This window comes from Mytilus edulis, chromosome 9, assembly GCF_963676685.1.
Source record: "Mytilus edulis chromosome 9, xbMytEdul2.2, whole genome shotgun sequence".
Lineage (NCBI taxonomy): Eukaryota > Metazoa > Mollusca > Bivalvia > Mytilida > Mytilidae > Mytilus > Mytilus edulis.
This window is the reverse complement of record NC_092352.1, coordinates 78,956,832-78,974,652: the sequence shown is the minus strand read 5'-3', so window position 1 is coordinate 78,974,652 and position 17,821 is coordinate 78,956,832. Positions and strand designations below refer to the sequence as shown.

General features: G+C 30.4%; 1 protein-coding gene across 2 annotated transcripts in view; it reads right to left on the bottom strand.

Moving 5' to 3' along the window:
- LOC139489127 (uncharacterized) overlaps positions 1–10,508 on the bottom strand; it is a 30,217-nt gene extending 19,709 nt beyond the window's left edge. Inside the window, exons 1-6 of one of the 2 annotated variants that reach the window (XM_071275258.1) lie at positions 10,325–10,477; positions 9,443–9,508; positions 8,567–8,685; positions 7,907–8,060; positions 6,108–6,230; positions 5,374–5,532 (exon numbers count right to left, since the gene is read on the bottom strand). In XM_071275258.1, the coding sequence (XP_071131359.1) occupies positions 5,374–5,532; positions 6,108–6,230; positions 7,907–8,060; positions 8,567–8,685; positions 9,443–9,508; positions 10,325–10,376 (673 nt within the window). In that variant the 5' untranslated portion in view covers positions 10,377–10,477. Of the gene's footprint in view, positions 1–5,373; positions 5,533–6,107; positions 6,231–7,906; positions 8,061–8,566; positions 8,686–9,442; positions 9,509–10,324 lie in introns of both variants that reach the window. The other variant, XM_071275259.1, reaches the window with a different exon arrangement.
- Positions 10,509–17,821: the final 7,313 nt, after the last annotated feature.

Genomic DNA, 17,821 nt, shown 5'->3' with positions numbered 1-17,821 from the left:
ATGCGAACTTCTTTTTCTTACTGGGGTTCAGTTGTGAGTCTTCTTTACTGTTATCAATCGATTTACCATAGGATCATCATATTTTGCCCTTTCGTATCGACTGTTTTTTATGTTGTGATCCTTTGTCTTGTCATTAAAGTAGTCAAGTTGTCGGTTACCTGACACACAAGCTTGTCAAGCTGTAGATAGGTTAGTTTTCGAATATTTTTTTGCTTTATCACTAAAGATGTTGGTTTAAAACGTACCATCGACAAATGTTGATTGTGGAATCCAGCTTTTTAATTCCAGGGGTTTAGATAAACAGGTCGATTGTCTTTGAATTCATTTGTTTGTCTATTTGATAGTTGCTCACTCCTGTTTAGAGCACCATTCCTATTAACATATTTAAACAAAAATGTAATGAAGAAGCATTGCAAATGAGACAATTCTAAACTAAAACAACAAGCTATAACAAGCCTATTTTACCCCTAAATTTATTCAATATGAAATCGAAGAACATTTTGAAGTGAAGTTTATTGGAAGGTCTCCGATTGTGATTAAAAGTATACCAAGAAAAATATAGGATACATGTCTGTTAATCATTGTGCATAATGTAAAAAAAAAGTATCACAAAAATACTACAAGTGCCACAATCCTGATTTAATACAGGCAGTTTGAGAAAAAAAGGGATCAAATTGGAGTTAAACTTATTTGACTTTTGTGTTCAAATAGTTTACATGGACTGGTTTTAGTCTTAATACTGTGTTTTACATATTCATGAATAACATTTCTAACCATTTATGGAATGAACACGTTGTACGTGCCAAATAGCATTATTATTATTATTATTATTATTATTATTATTATTATTATTATGTGCTCTATTGATAGATTCACATGCAGTGACTGCTTAATGATATGTGTACTTCTTAAGTTATTTTTTTTTATAAAAGTTTTTAAACTTGAACGGATAACAGTATATCGTAATACGTATCGTGAACGGGCGAATACAAATTGTCAATAATTTTGACATACAAAAATAATGGTTTTTTTTTCAACTCAAAAAGTATGTTCAAAATGACTGGGTAATATAAAACCCAAATAAACATATGTGTGAAACTACATACCTTTGAATTTAAAACTCAATTAAGCAATAAAACGAATAGTTTTAAAATATCGTTTACTTGCCTTTTTGTTTGGTTCTTGAACACACACACCAATAGCATCAAAATAAAAACGCAAGAGGAAAATATACCTAGTACTGTAAAATAATTAAACTTACAATAATATTTTTATTTGAAAGACTTATAATTCGAACCGCTAGCAATCTTTATTTGTAGATTGATTATAACAGTAAAACAAAGACAATACGTGGATCAGTTCTAACCTTATCGACGGTGAAATCGCATTTTTCTTATCAGAATTGAATAGTCGACATGGTATGATTGTCGATGAAATTAGCCACCAGAGTTGAACGTGTTCAAAGGAAATTGATGTAGGCAATATAAGCCATCGTACAGCCGTCAGCACTGATCGTGATGTTTTCATTTTAAAGATATTTTTCTTTACAGGTACGGTTTTGAGTTTTAATGCCATCTGTGAAAAATTATCTGTCTAACCGTTAGGAACACTTGGAAACACCCCAAGTTTTGATTACTAGTATGTGGACTATTCTTTCCGTTATTTGTTACGTTTAAATGTAGTTTGTCATCTTTTCTGAGACTTAAAAGTTTTTAATGATTTTTTGATATTTGTCTCCTTTTCGATAATTATAACTCCAATATTATTGCAAGACATTTTTATATTGCTTTATTTGGTTTTGTTAGATGGTGCGGTTTGTGTTGGTCTTCGTTTTAAATATAAGTTTTTTTTGTCTTTCCTTTTGAAGTATACTTTGGTTTATTTGTTTCGTTTTCCTCTTGATTTGGATACTTCCAAAGAACATTTATTTCATGATTTGTTTATTTTTTTTGTATGTTTTGATATTCCGAAATATACTGACCTATGCAAAATATGCCACAGTTTATGTCTTCAGGGTAAACTTCGGTCTTTGTTGATTTCGAAGTAGTACTAGCTGTCCAAGTAGATCTCTTTGTATTCATCATGCTTATAGTTACCAGATCAAAAGTGCTCTCCCGTTTTGTTGTAGACTGTTGTGTGTAAATGTCTTGAGTTGATTTCGACACATATGATTTTCTAAGGGTTGATGGGTGAACAGTGATCTCATCTAAAAATTAGAAATGAGTGAATACAACATAAACCCATACATATATGCTTTATTGTGAATAATGTAAATTAAACAGTACATTATTTATTCGTGTTTTGGGGCTTTTACTTGTTATTTCGAACAACAGTTTATCCATATATGTTTATAGGTATAAAATAGTCAATAGTATAATAGTGTAAGGTTCATGTGGACACTTTGGCTAAAATGGGTGCGATGTCACCTCAAAATTTACCTCGATTTCCAACAAACTTGTTCATCTGGACAAGTTTAAAGACCTAGCATGCAATATGTTGATAAGAGCTTTAATTCATCTATTCCCTGTTGGACAGTTCTTAAACCTCTTTCCTAACTTAACACCTCTTGTTGGAAAGAGCGCTGTAACATCCAGTTTAGTTAGTTTTCAATATTCTAAACCATGTATTTGCATTTTATCTATCTTGAGCATGCAATGCATTAAAACCTCGGGGATAGAAAGCTACCATTACTAACTCTTAGGACTAGTTAGTGCTATGACGTACATAAAATATATTCATGCATCAAAACATGTATGCTGATGTTTTCCAAAAATAACTTGAATGCTCTTTTTTTTACACATAACATCTTTGTTATTTTTTTTTCGATTGATATTATTTCATGTAATTGATCAATAAACGACCTACGATCAGAGCGGAGACTAAGTCTGTGTATTTTGGAATGTAATTTGCAGATACAACCATGATAAATCTGTATACGTACGTATGCATTTACATTTTCACAAATTAGCTCAAAAAAATCTAGTATAGTGTTAACATACTTTTTTGCTGACCCAGCAAATGGGACAAATTATTATTATATAGATCAACTATTGGAAGTTAGTCAATTCAAGGTGACAAATTATCTTCTATCTTTTATTTCAATTTCTATTTTTTCATAATATAATGTGGATATGTACAAAGAGAGACAACTCTTATCCAACCAATTGTCCATGTACATGTACAATTAATCCTTACATTATTAACCAAAATAAAATATTAAGTTACTTTTATCTTTATTTTCTCATTTAATTATTAAACACAACTGATAAATTGAGCCGGATATAATAAGGAATAATGGATTTGAAATTTATTCATATAATTTTTCGTACATAAATGACAGTGCATCATTAGCAGCCAAAGGCTTGTTGGTATAAATATACATGTTAATTGACTGTTAATGTTTAAAATTGTTATATTTTGTATTTCATGTATAGATGATATCATTGTAACTCAAATTTAATGAAAGAAGCGATTTTATGTAACAAAAATATGCATGAAAATAACATTATGACATGGTATTCCTCTGTTTAATTTATTTTACAAAAGCTTGAATTGAACGAAATATATTGCATTGATTATTCAATTAATAGATTAAAACAACTTATTATGAAAAAGTTAAAGACATTGTTTTAAAAGCATGGTTCAATGATAAAGATAATGTTACTGGAAAGCTATATATATATTTTTCTCATAAAAGTAATTTCCAAATGGAAAAATATCTTGATATTCAAAGTTTTCAATCAAGACACAAATATTATGTAAATTTCGCATAAGTGCCCACCAATTACGAGTAAAACAAAGCGACATTAGAACAAACCCATAGAAATAAACTCATCATAGATACCAGGACTAAATTTAATATATACGCCAGACGCGCGTTTCGTCTACAAAAGACTAATCAGTGACGCTCGAATGTAAAAAAAGTTAAAATTGCCTAATAAAGTACGCAGTTGAAGAGCATTGAGAACCAAAATTCCTAAAAGTTTTGCTAAATACATCTAAGGTGATATATGCCTGAGGGAGAAAAGCCTTAGTATTTAAAAAAAATCAAATATTTGTAAACAGTAAATTTATAAATATAACCAAATCAATGACAATTCATGTCAGCACAAAAAGTGCTGACTCCTGGGCTTGTGATACCCTCGGGGAAATCAAAAATTTTGGTCAAACTTTTATAACTTTTTAAATATCCATCTGTATTTGGAATATTTTTCCACATACGTATTTAAGGGATTTCGCTTATCAGTTTCAAAATAAATAACTTTTCAGATTACTAGTTTATATTGATAGAGGATTAATAAAGGAACCCAAAGAGCAAAACACATATATAGGTCACCGTGTTTGTTTTCGAGATATAAGCCATTGAAATTTTGGCGGGAAAATATTCTCTCTTGACTTTTCATAGCTTTATCATTGACAAGTTGAAGTTCTCAAAAACTGTTAAAAAATAATTAAAATTTAATAAGACTTTCACAGATGGCTTATCATAATGCATGTAAAGGATTTACAAAAAGAAAAATTTGGGTCACCGGGCAAATTTTTTCAAGGCATTCAAATGAATAAAACCAGAGGATTCCGAAAAACTGACAAAAAACTAAAACATGACAAGCCAGCTTACTTAAGGCGAGATAAGTAATCAAGATTAAGGCAACATGTTGCTACATAGACTATTGTGTGCGCACTTTGGACTGATTTTTCGTCCTGAATAAACGATTGAGAGGTATGATGGACATACGCAAATAGTCGGTGCCTTTCATAGCCAACTATACGGTATGCATTGTTCTTATTGTTGACGTCCTAGCTGCAGCCTTTAATAGCTTACATCAACTGAATTTAATCTTTGGTAGATAGTTGTCGAAAGGAAAATCATACCACATCTCAATATTTTTATTTCAATGGGGTACCTTACTTCAGCATCTTACTTCAACCAATAATGAACACATGCTTTGATATAAATACACACAATCAGTGACAAAGTTTCAGACTTAAGACTAGCACATAGATTTATTGCTGGATCAACTTACCCATTTAGCATTCATCCTTCTAATATAAGATGATGATAAGAATAACAAGACAACACAAATGACATAGAAACATCGTTCAACTTGCCTTATCTAAGGGAGAACGTTTAAAGTGATTTAATATAAAATGACAATTTAATGAAACCTTTATTTCATCTTCAACAGACAATGGCCTAAAGGTTATATCAGTGTCATTTTGAATCTTGTGGAGAGTTGTCTCATTGGCAATTTTACTATGATTTCGTATTCTTACATAATGACAAACAACAACTTTTATTAATTGAATGGGTCATCACACATACAGTTAAAATTCTTTTAACTATTTAAAAGATTGATAAAAAGATATACATACCGTGACAGTACACATGTTGCCTAAATGTTCCGATCCAATAATATGTATTGTTTTCTGTTGTTTGTGGAAGACTTTCGTTGAGGTTCATCAATTTCTGCCGTGCATTTTCACAATACTGCTTTGCCTCTTTAAATGCCAATTTTCGTTCAGCAAGTTTATCTTAAAAACCATACAGTATATATAATATGTTATTTTAAACATATAAAATGTTTTTATGGTTGCTTGGAAATCCCTTTCAAAGAGAGGATAATTTGTTGAGGAATACGGCTCCAATGTATGAATGAAAACATATTTAATATAAAAGAAACCAACGACAGGAATTGATTTACTGGAACTTAAATAGTGTTTTTCGTAAGTTGTTTTGTTATGAATAAAACCGTTAGTTTTCAATTGGATTGTTTCATATTTTAATGTCGGGGCATTTGGATGCCGACCATATGGTATGGGTTTCTTCGTTGTTCAAGGCCGTAAGTTAAGTTATAATAATTAACATCCACTTCATTTGACCTTTGGTGGATAGTTGTGGCAATCATCCCACATCTCATATGTTCATCAAATATACACATTAAATGATTATATTTTTCTCTCAAGTGTATACTGCATTTTTATGGAACAGAAAAATGATGCTTTGTTTTGTTTTCAACCACAACACAATTAAACTTTCAAATTAAACGAACGGATGTAACCTCTGTTGCAAAATGTTTGTATTCTTGTAAAGTTATATTGATACTTACATTTTCCGCTGCATATAAAGGAGACAGCCAGGTCACATGGCATTTGTTTGATACCTGTATGCTTGTTGTGTCGACTGACAGTAAGACAGTCGAAGTTTTCCTCTTTCACATCGGGAGATAAAACTGTGTGTCAAATTGAAAACATTAGTCGACATAATTCAAATATTCTTTATCTAGAACAGTTTTTCATATTTTTAATTGTTTTGGTGTATTTGTTTAACTTGAACATACTGTATGTGAACCGAGGAATACAATTCTAAATGAAGCTAAATAAGAATAAAATTGCTGGATTAAACTTTCTCATGCTTTTACTGCTAGCGACATGTACAATTTAACAGATAGTATATACTGCTACGGACACATCAATTTCGAGTTGATCCGCACAACCTCTCATAAAACGACATAAAACATAAAATCTTTGATACATTATTTTTTTGTGTGGCTTTTATGAGCTTTAAATTAGCCGTCAGTAGTTGTGGGTACTCTAATATCTGTACTTTTTGTCTTATTTGTTGTAGGGATGTAAAAACACCTTGTCACGTACGTTTTGTTGTTTTATTGCTATGTATGGATCAGATGAAATAAGCCTTTTACAACTAGTTTAAATAGTTTGTTCTTATTTTATTTTGAACTGTTACATAACTGTACCAAGTTATGGCGAGGTTTTGGCGTGAGCAAATCAGTTTCATTCCGTCACATTCTGTATGTTCCAGTTCTAAGTCAGTAGCCTGTATTTGACTATGCGGTATACATGTAGGTGTTGCTCATTGTTGAAGGTAGTACAGTGAGATATTGTTGATTTTTTTACGTCATTTGGTCTTTGGTTTAAAGTTATCTCATTTGCAATCATACTTCTTCTCCTCATATTTTTATACACATAACAATTAATTTTCTGGTTCATACATCTGTTGAATTTTATAAAAAGGCAATCATCAGGAGCTTTGACTAAATCCTTAGAAAGTGGATAGTAAAAATGATAAATACGGAACAAACATAAATGAACTTCACAAGAGAAACAGCAACCGTAATTTTTGACAAAGGAGTAGGTTCAGTAAGACCATGTTTTGGCCCTAAAATATAGCAGTTTTACAAAATTGTTAAAATGTAAACTTTGGTTTATCTATTAGAGAGTAGAATGCTTCTGCTACATACATATGGACAGTTTTTACCAATACAATGTACATATATCGGGTACTAGCATCATTAAGTTATGGTAAATTACTGAAATCTTCACAATTTTGGCATTTTAGTTAAATTTTAGACGGTTTCCGTCTTAAATGAAAATGGCCGCATTTGTGTTCATTCTTTATATTGAAATGTAAGTTGTATTCGATGATAATACATAACATATATAAAGGTTGAGGATGAACACGGATGAGGCCACTTTCTATTTTGACAAAAAACATCCTTAAAAGTGACATATTTTGGCATATTTGATAAATTTTTCATATCTAAGCTAGAATCAGAGCGTTTTAAATGAGTAAATCAGTTAAAATCTTTCACATAAACTAATTGAATCAATTTAAATAGACACTTAAGTTTTAAAAAAGTGTCTATAAAATCTTTAAGTCAGATGAACTTGAAATTTGAGGCCAAAATCGGCCCTTACCGGACCTACTCTTTTAAAAAAAATGAATTTGTTTTTAAAAGATGTTAAGTTAAGTATATATCGCTAACATGACTTAAACTGTAGGTCATGTGTAAAAAAAAATTCTGTCAAAAAGAAAAAAAAAATCACCGACAGGCTTGCTGTAATAGACAATTATTTTATTTGATACACATTTCTTCTATGTATTTACCTTTATCGAGTCTATATATATTCACATAATTCATATCCTCTGAACCACAGTACATTTTGTCTGTATAGTCTGGACACTTTCTATGACAATTGTTCAACATTTTTTCATTCAAGTTCTTAAATTTTGCTTCGTTAAAACAAAAACATTTGAATCCCTAAACAAAGAATACATACTGTCTATTATTACAATGGAAATTGGTGAAGATTATTTCTTCATATTGGCAGGGAAGAGCATTACTTTATAGAGTTGAAATGAAGTATTTGCAGTTCTTACATGTATTTATCAATACAATGTTGATTTTATTATCGTAAGAACAGTTTTACAGTTCGCAAAAAAAATAAATTTGATATCATAGGTACGTACTGTCCAATGATTATTTCTTGGTTTCAATTTTCTTTACAATAATGTAATGTATATATTTTTAAACGAACAGTGCTACGGATCATTTGATTTTTTTTAAATGTTAGCATGAACCATGAACTTCATTTGTAGATAATGTGTCAAATATTATTACCATTATGACTTTAATACACAAATTGAAAACAACATCCAGGTCATTTGGTCTCAGTTGAATTTTTTTCTCGTTTGCAATCATATCACATCCTCTAATGTATTGTATATGTATTTTAATCTTTTGTTGTTTCATATACTTATACTTGCCAGTAGTGCGAATAAATTCCAATTTCCACACTGTCTATAACATATTTTAGGTTGATTGTTGGTTATGTTTGTCATTTTGACAGTTGTCGAATCTCCCAATCCATTAACACCGAAACAACCTAACGATAATTTGAATTTTAAAGTATATATTATATCAACGGTAAAGAGTAAAATAACAAAAGTACCAAACCAAAGAGAATACAAAACGGAAAATCCTTTATAAATTGACAAAATCAAAAGCTCACAAACACCCATCAAAGGGAAAACAACTATCTCATTCCTTACTTGGTTCAGGAATGTGTTGTTCTACTTAATTGGCTACCAATTAAACTCATCATATCATACATTTCTCTCACGACATGAATTACAGTGTCGGATTATACAACGTGAAAATTTATTATTATTATTTTCGAAGACCAAACAGCTTGTCCAGGGCATGAGTTTGCCTCCTAATTTAGTAAAAAAATATTTGTTTTTAAAGGCGAACGTTTAAAAAATCTACATTAGGAAACTTCCTTTTTGTTATATTGTGTATTGTCGAAATGCGCATCTGGTGCAAGAAAATTGGTACCGTTAATTTTATTAAATGTGACAAGAACTAAATGTAAAAAAAAACAAGAACACGATGTCATGTAGAAGTCAACGTAAAATGTACAGACGCATAGGTTAATGGTCAAAACTTGTTTTCTCTTTGATAATATGCATTACCTATGGAACGGAATATTCATTATGAGTAATATTTACAACACAGACAGAACGAATTATTTTATGAAATATAACCGATATAACATTATATAATTTATGTTGTTGAACTATAAATTGTATATTTATTTAAGTCCACAGGTCATGTTACAGGTAATGTGTTATCATATTTACCTAAATGAGTCATCCATTTGGTTTTTAAACATTTCTGTGAATCTATATGTTGTAATTTTACTAAATCTGGAACAAAATAGGTACAATTGCACTATCTAATCTTAACAAATCTTGATATCAAATAATGGTGCCATTGAGCGCAGGACAGGATACCAATGATTTGATAGCTACATTTAAATGCCAACGATAGAAGGTAAAAATGCAATATAAACATATAAAGCAACTGTATAAAATGTACAGTACTGTATACACAGTCGTTATTTTCCCTAAAGGCACATCCCTTAAGACAATAGTTAGATTTTTTCAATCTAATCTCGAATATCAATTAGTAGATTTTATTTTGTTAATCGGTATACTGTTCTTTTCGTATCGTGTAAAAAAATGTTATGGCATATCTATCTTTTTGTCACTAAGCACTTAACATTTGTATATGCCCCGTCGACAAAAGGAAAGAGACATTATTTAATGTGTGTGTTCCTCTGTTTTTTCCGGTTGTTCTTTCATCTGTCCCCGGCCAGTATTACGTTATAGTTTTTGGTCATGGTAGATAATTATGATGTTGTCATCAACGTTACCTGTTTGAGGCATTATAATTATGCTACTAATTAATTTATCTGATTGACTAGAAGAAAAGAAATTATATATCATCATAAAACTACTGTTGGCAATTTATTATAACTTATCCACTGTATGCGGCTTGTAATGTTAAAAAGGCATGTTCTTTTCTCTAAATTATCAATTATCAAGAATTGTACTTTATCCATTATTTTGAACAATAGTTTTCGCTTCTCTTCTTTAGTTTATCACATAGAAACATTGATTATAAGTAAAAATATACTTTTGCGAGTCAAAGTGATAGCATTCAAAGAATATTATGCTTACCGATCGTGATGTAGAAAATGAAAACAAATGATAAAGTTGCTGTTTTATCCATCGTTGATAAACTAATACTTAAATAACTTTCCTATTATAATATTTGAAACTTCACAAGGAAATATTGTTTATTCTCTCATTGACATCAAGTACTTGTATCATACACGTATATTTGTATCACATTATTTCCGTTAGTGTTTTTTTCCGAAATCGGACAATATAAAGTAGAACAAGAGCAAATTTTCATACTCTCACAAAAGTATTATTTGTCGAGCAAACAATTTTAACGTCAATGAGTTTATAATTGTTAATTGTGTTATGCACAAATTCATTGATTTTCTTTTTTGAAATTTATTATATATTGTAAGACGGGCCCCATTGAAGCTTATTTTCCTGTATGGATGTTGCTCATTGTTGAAGTACTGTAAACCAGTAATTGTTTAAAGCATTATATATACGCAATAATATCAATAAGATCAGATAAGTTGTATGCAATTATAAGTTCATAAAATAACAGAAATAAAAACAAAACGAATACTAAATAGTATTGCATGGTATTTTCCCTATTGGTCTTTGTACATTGTATCAGCCCTCTAGCTTATTATGGGAGTCTTGGGCTGATTACAGGACAAATATAGAAAGTCCATGAAATAATCTATAAGAACACACCCAACGGATTCAGTGTAGGACGTAGTAAAAATGTGATAAAAACAAAAACTTGCGAAATATGAAAAAAGTAGTGTCGACAAGGTGTCAATCTGAGGACCTTAAGGATGTACTTAGGTGAGGTTTTGGAATTTGTGTCAGATGTTTCCCCCTACGAATGTACGATACAAGGTTAAACAGATTGCCTTATAACACCCATTTATTTTTTCATATAAGACTTTGAAAATAGCTAATGCAAGGTCATTTACTAAAACTTAGCAGATTCTTGATTTTCTTTCTGTAGGATTTGAGACCCAAATAATACCAATGCAAACATAAGGTGAAAGCCCGAGTCAGCTTTGTCCCACCATATTTGAAAAATCAGATATCCCGAAAAGGAGCTTCATGACCTATTATTATTTATAGCTTATGTTGATGCTTGATTAATGCTCTTCAGACTTACATTAACAATTTAAATTCTTGATTTATTAAATTTCACCTAAGTTCACCCTTAGGTGTACATAACAGTATTTATTAACATCTTTAGTAATATTTTGATTGATTAAAAACCAAACAAATATGTTAGTAACGGTAAAGACAGTATTCAAGGATTTTACTACCGTGTTATATTGACACTTTGTTGTAATCTGTATATTAAATATATGCAAATAAACTCATCAAAGATACCAGGATTACTATGTATATTTACGCCAGACGCGCGTTTCGTCTACAAAAGACTCATCAGTAACGCTCGAATCCCAAAAAGTGCAAAATGCAAAATACAGTACGCAGTTGAAGAGCATTGAGGACCAAAATTCCTAATAGTTTTGCCAAATACATACAGCTAAGGTAATTTATTCCTGAGGTAGAAAAAACTTAAAAGTTTTGTTAACAGTTAATTTATAAATGCGACCATATAAAAGGATTGATGCATATACATGGCATTACGTTTTTTCTAAATGGTCAATCAAACTTCCAAACTTAATCTGTGTTTCTATAAAGCATGTAAAGTTTTAAATAATAAGTGAGTGTAATGATACTTCATGAATTAATAATCTGCCAGTCACACATTGTGATGAATTAAGTTTATTGAAATGTATCACATCATTAAAGACACGGGCACGTCCAACTGGGTGGACTACACACACTGTTAGACTGAATTTCTGGACATTAGGAAAAGCACAAAACTTTGTGATTTCAATCCTTAAAAAAATGTACGAGAAGATAAAAGATCAAGCATTGACAATTACATTTCGTTACAGACAATTCACTTAACTCCTATAACTGAATATAAGGTAACACAATTATTCCAACTCTTCCTTTACTTTGAAGTTCAACTAAACTGGATTCAAATGATATTTTACACTGTAAACGACACGATAAATGAGCAAAGCAGAAATTTCATGTAAAATGAACAACATGATTTATGAAGAAATAACTAGCTTATCAAACACGTTTAGACAGGAATCTGTCAAAACACTTTCACAACATTTTGCGTAGACTTTTTTTCTCTCTAATGCACTTATATTTGTAAAAGCAATTAAAATACAATGTCATGTAATTATGAAATAGAAATAAACGTAATTTTATAGAAACAAAACAAATTAAAGTAATGAAAAATCAATAACAATAATCTTGTACACATCTATACTGTCAAGGTTGTGGTTTCCTTTCTGAAATCGTTTAACATATAACTTTTATTTTATTGATTTTGTATTTACATTGTGTCATTGATGAAATTTATTCCGTCGGTGTATGTTCACTTGTGTTAATATGTCTTTTGATTGAGTTGAGTCATTTTGATTGATATTTCATAGCGTGTTATTTTGTGTTGTGATGTAACATTATTGTTTCAGGTAAGAATGAAGTTAAAAAACGCTGCATTTGTTTGCAACTTCCCTAAGACTGGAAACTGCTGTTCAGTGGTTTTCGTTTCTTGATGTGATTCTTTTAAGAGACTTAGTGTTTCTCGTTTTTCGTGTTTTATAAAGATAAGACCGTTGATTTTCCCGTTTGAATGGTTTTACACTAGTCATTTATCGGGCACTTTATAGCTTACTGTTTATTGCGGACTAAGACTCCGTGTCGAAGACCGTATTTTGACCTTTAATGATTTACCTTTAAACATTGTATCTTGGGTGGCGAGTTATCTCATTGGCACACATACCACATCTGTTCTTATATCAATAAAATGTATAGACCTAAGTATTTTCAGCCGGGTTGATTCCAAACCGACGGTCGTCTGAAGTATTATATAATAGTAAATGGCTAATATTAGTAATGTACTAGATACATTGCTTTACTTAGCGTTGTTTACTCAATAATACAAAAAAAAAATGTCCCGTAGCTGGTTCCGTAGCGTCTTCGTTTTTGAAGGCAGATGTTTGTGTTTTCAAACTCTGCCGACGATCAACTCGCACCACTCAAAAGCAATCACTTATTATAACAATTTTCATCTCCTGATCAAACTAGCAACATTAAAAAAGGAAATGTAACTAACTCGATGAATTTTGTTTAATCACCCAAGTCAAACAAAGACAGAACTGGCACCACTCGATAAAAAAAAGAACGCGGTAGAAATGATTTCAATCATTACATAGATTATCTTATTTTATTTAGTTCCGCCATGATGAGAGCACCCGTTTACACAAAGACTTTACTTGCACCTTTAGAAAAAAAGAAGAAATACAGTACTTCTAACTAGCATTACTAAGAAATGTATTTATCATCAGTGATCTGGTTTGTCGTTTTCTTTTCTGATTAATTTCCTCCATTCATGGAGCACCGACGTAACACCGAGACAGAAGCTTTTAATTTGAATTCAGACTCCTATGGAAGAAGAACAGATAGACTAATGAAAAGAATTAGCATAATGAATCAGTGCATTACACAGTTTAAGAAACACGAATCCTACTTGACATTTTCTTGGTGCTTGTGTGTCACCAAGAAAATGTCAAGTAGTCTTAAATCCGCGCTCGCGCCGTTTTTGTCTAGTCATGTATATATTTGACCTTCCCTGATCAACACAATAATCACAAGAGCCCTTATCAGTGATAACAATATAATGATACATGTTATAATTCAATTCATTATACTACACATGTGTATGGGAAAACCACGCTTATTTTGATAATAGTACTGTCATACTTCAGTTTACACAAAAATAGGAGCAACTGAGAAACATGATTTTACTTGTCGATGTTGTAATCAGACTATTTGCAAATATCCGATTGTTTCCCTAAAATCTAAATTAGCGACGGGAAAATCAGCAATATAAGTTTTTTACATTGGTAAATTTAAAAATTAAGTGAAGTCATTTCTTCAACTGAACGGTAAAACGTTTTTAGATTGCACAGTGAATAAAAATAGGAGTCAAATTTAACACTTATTAATCAGGCTACATGTTAAAGTAAATGATTCTTTTCCTTTTAATGGTTTCTCGTGGATTCAAAAATGATTTAAACAATTAGTTTGGAGAGTAATTTTTTTTCTTTTTTTCTCTCTATTTTTCAATCCTGTGCTTTCTATGGTACGTTCCGATGCTAAGATGCTACACTTGTTTGAAAAAGCAAGTGACGATCTGAATTGATAATGCATTGGAAGACCATTACGCTCATTATTGGATTCAGTAAATAAGGGCTGACGATTAACTGTTGGCCGTCCGACAGGATTTAGCGTATATTCGTCGTCAGTGGTTGGTACTGTCAGTCGTCAAATCTTTTTTTGCTTAATTTCGAAATCGTAGTATCATGGTTTTAATACCCATGCTTTTAATTGTCATGAAAATGAATTTCTTTTCATTTTGCATTTTCTTTGTTTTAGAAAATCTTAGTTGATGTGTAGCATTAGTATTATTTTTATCTGTGTCTGTGGTCGTATTTGGGCGTTTTTCAATAAAAACGTATTTTCTTGTCCCAGCCACTTTAAACAAAATGTGTTTGATCTTTGCAAGCATTTTTTTGTGCAGTCAGCAGTACATTGAATTAGATTTAACATTTTTAAGCAAAGAAACAGTTTATTTTTAGAGGGATTGATAAGATATTGACTCCTGAATGGTCCAAAACAACCAAAATGGCATGTCCCTAGACCGCCTGTTCAACATTCATACTCTAAAATATCGTAAAAAATGAAGAAATAAATGTTATTTTTACTTTACATAAGTTCTTTAATAATTCAAAAGTATGTTCAGAGCCAACATATTTTAATAAACAGCTTTCAATATAGGATTTTTAATTTCAGAAGGTATGTCCCTCACAAAATGTCCACTACGAAACGAAGTCATTAAAATTTGCCAATAAACAGTTTTATAAAATCAATATAATTTTTGTTTGCAAGAGATATAAACATTAAGGTCTTACAAAAGAATTGATGCTTTTATAACGGCAATTAAATTGTTGGTAAGAAAAATTGAGCACATCAAATGGACCAGAGTGATACCGTATTTTTGTTAATGTCCACTACAAAACGGGTCAAATCTTCTTCAGTATCTGGTTTTAAAATTATGAAAAAAATATCAGTGTACAGCTTAATAAATGCTTTGACGAATACAATCAGTCTTGTTACTATTGCAATATAGGGATTGTGGGGGGAAAATAAAAAATGCGAATACGTTCCCTACGAAACAAGTATGGGAGAAAAACGTTTCGTAGTGGACACTCTTGTTTTAATCTTTTTTCAATTATATTCGTGCAAAACAAATAACAAGGGTTAGTTCCATGTAATTTTTTATTATGTTTTTATTAACATATAATAGGGTTGATGTCAACTACGAAACTTTTCGTCCACTACAAAACGGTTTAGTCCACTACGAAACGCATCAAAATGTCCACTAAAATAAATAATAATAATAATCTATTTTATTATTGTGTCACATATTGATTGACATACATATCATACAACAATATTAAAACATGCATAGAACAATCAATACTCAGCCATATCATTTGGCTTATGAGACACATTGCACAAAATATATATACATGTTCTTAAAAATCCAACGATACCTTGAAATACTGTATTTTAAAAACTAATAACTATGATTTTAGAGTATTTTCAACATGATGAATAAAACTTAAGTAAAATTATTTAAAAATGTTTCGTAAAAAATATTTACTTTACATACATCTAAAACTTCACACATACATACATCTAAAACTTCACACATATATGTGAAAATATTTACATTAAGATATTGCGGGGGGGATCAACTGATATGCATAATTTAAATAAACTCAATGAATTTAAATAACTGTCCACGGTTAAAAATTTAAGTAAAAAATTTATGTCGCATGAAAATAGTTAAAAATTATGTAAATAATTTACGTCGCATAAAAAACTTATGAATACTTTTACATAAAAATGGCTGAATCTCGGAGCAATTCATGATTTGTATAAATTTTAAATCGTCATTCAAATTTTCAAAACTACTAATATGTTGTGAACATTCTGAGTAAAGGTCAAATCTTAAGTCATTATATAGACAACAGTTCAATAAAAAATGTTTCTCAGTTTCAACACTTTTGTCAGAGCAATAAACACTACGTAACATGAGTTGTACCTTCATATGTGAAGTACTGTCTAATCTTTATCGATACAAACGGTTTTCCAATTCTCAGAAAAAATGAGATTTTTAAAGTCCCCTACGAAACAGTACACAAATTATAAAAATAATATCATTTTAAAGAATATTTAATATTGCACTTTTTGTTTACAAACAGGTCTATAATAGAGGTATTCAAAATAACTCTTGAAATTAAATTTTAGACAAGTTGATTTTCAATTTTTTTATATATCTGAAAGTTACGCTTTTATTTACACCAAACTTCATGTAGAGTATACATGTTTAATTAGTTTAATGTGATTCACACTGGTTTCACATAACCGAATGCCTCTATTCAAATGCATTGATCGTCTCCCTGGTCCGCCACTGATTACGCCAGAAAAACGTAGGCTGCAGCGGCATGATAACAGAGTGTGACGAAGCAGCATTGAGCTGTTTTAAGAGTTGTATAAAAAGATATATATAATTGCGAGTTTATTATTTGGCAAAACATATTTAAGCTTTTGTCAATTCATTAGTTCTGCTTGAAAATAACTATCACGAGTTTCAACCAAGATCAATAACCATATACAACCATGCAGGATACTTTTTACCTATTGGAATGTAATTCCATCTTTTTTTTAAAAATCCGAGATCAGCACATTCCAGATTGCTATGTCAAATATCCAAGTGCAGCAAAAATGACTGGATTACTATCAATGGTTAATATAAATGTCCTTGAAAATGTATCTTTATTATTTTCAAGGATAATCAATATATTATAAAGTAAATTATTTCTATTATCGCATACGATTGTATTTTTGGCATGTCTTTACCTCTTGTTTCACATGCTAATGCGACGGAGTGTTTTTGAATTAAATCATATTGAACTTAACAACTACATGTTCGTACATTGTAAATTAATGTTTTTTTTATATTTCTAATTGAATTTGACCGCATCTGAGATACTAGTCAAACATTACAATTTACTGCATCCTTTTTATAGTAAAGCATTTACAAGAAAATCATTAATGGAGTAAAGACCAGTGACAATTATTTCTGTGTACCGCCAGTCGATCCGGGAAGACATTTTCAAATGAATTGTGTGTTTTGATGTGTAGCAATCATGATGCTTTGAGAGTTGATCAGGGGTTAATAAAGCTACCAACAGTTTTTTTTTATAACAAAGCTGTATATCAAGTTCAGACAAATAATTCGGTAAAAAAGAGTTATTTATAATTTTTTTAAATATCAATTTTATTAAAAAAAATGTTTCTTCTTTAAATATGCATTGTTAAAATATGCTCGACATACCTTGTTTT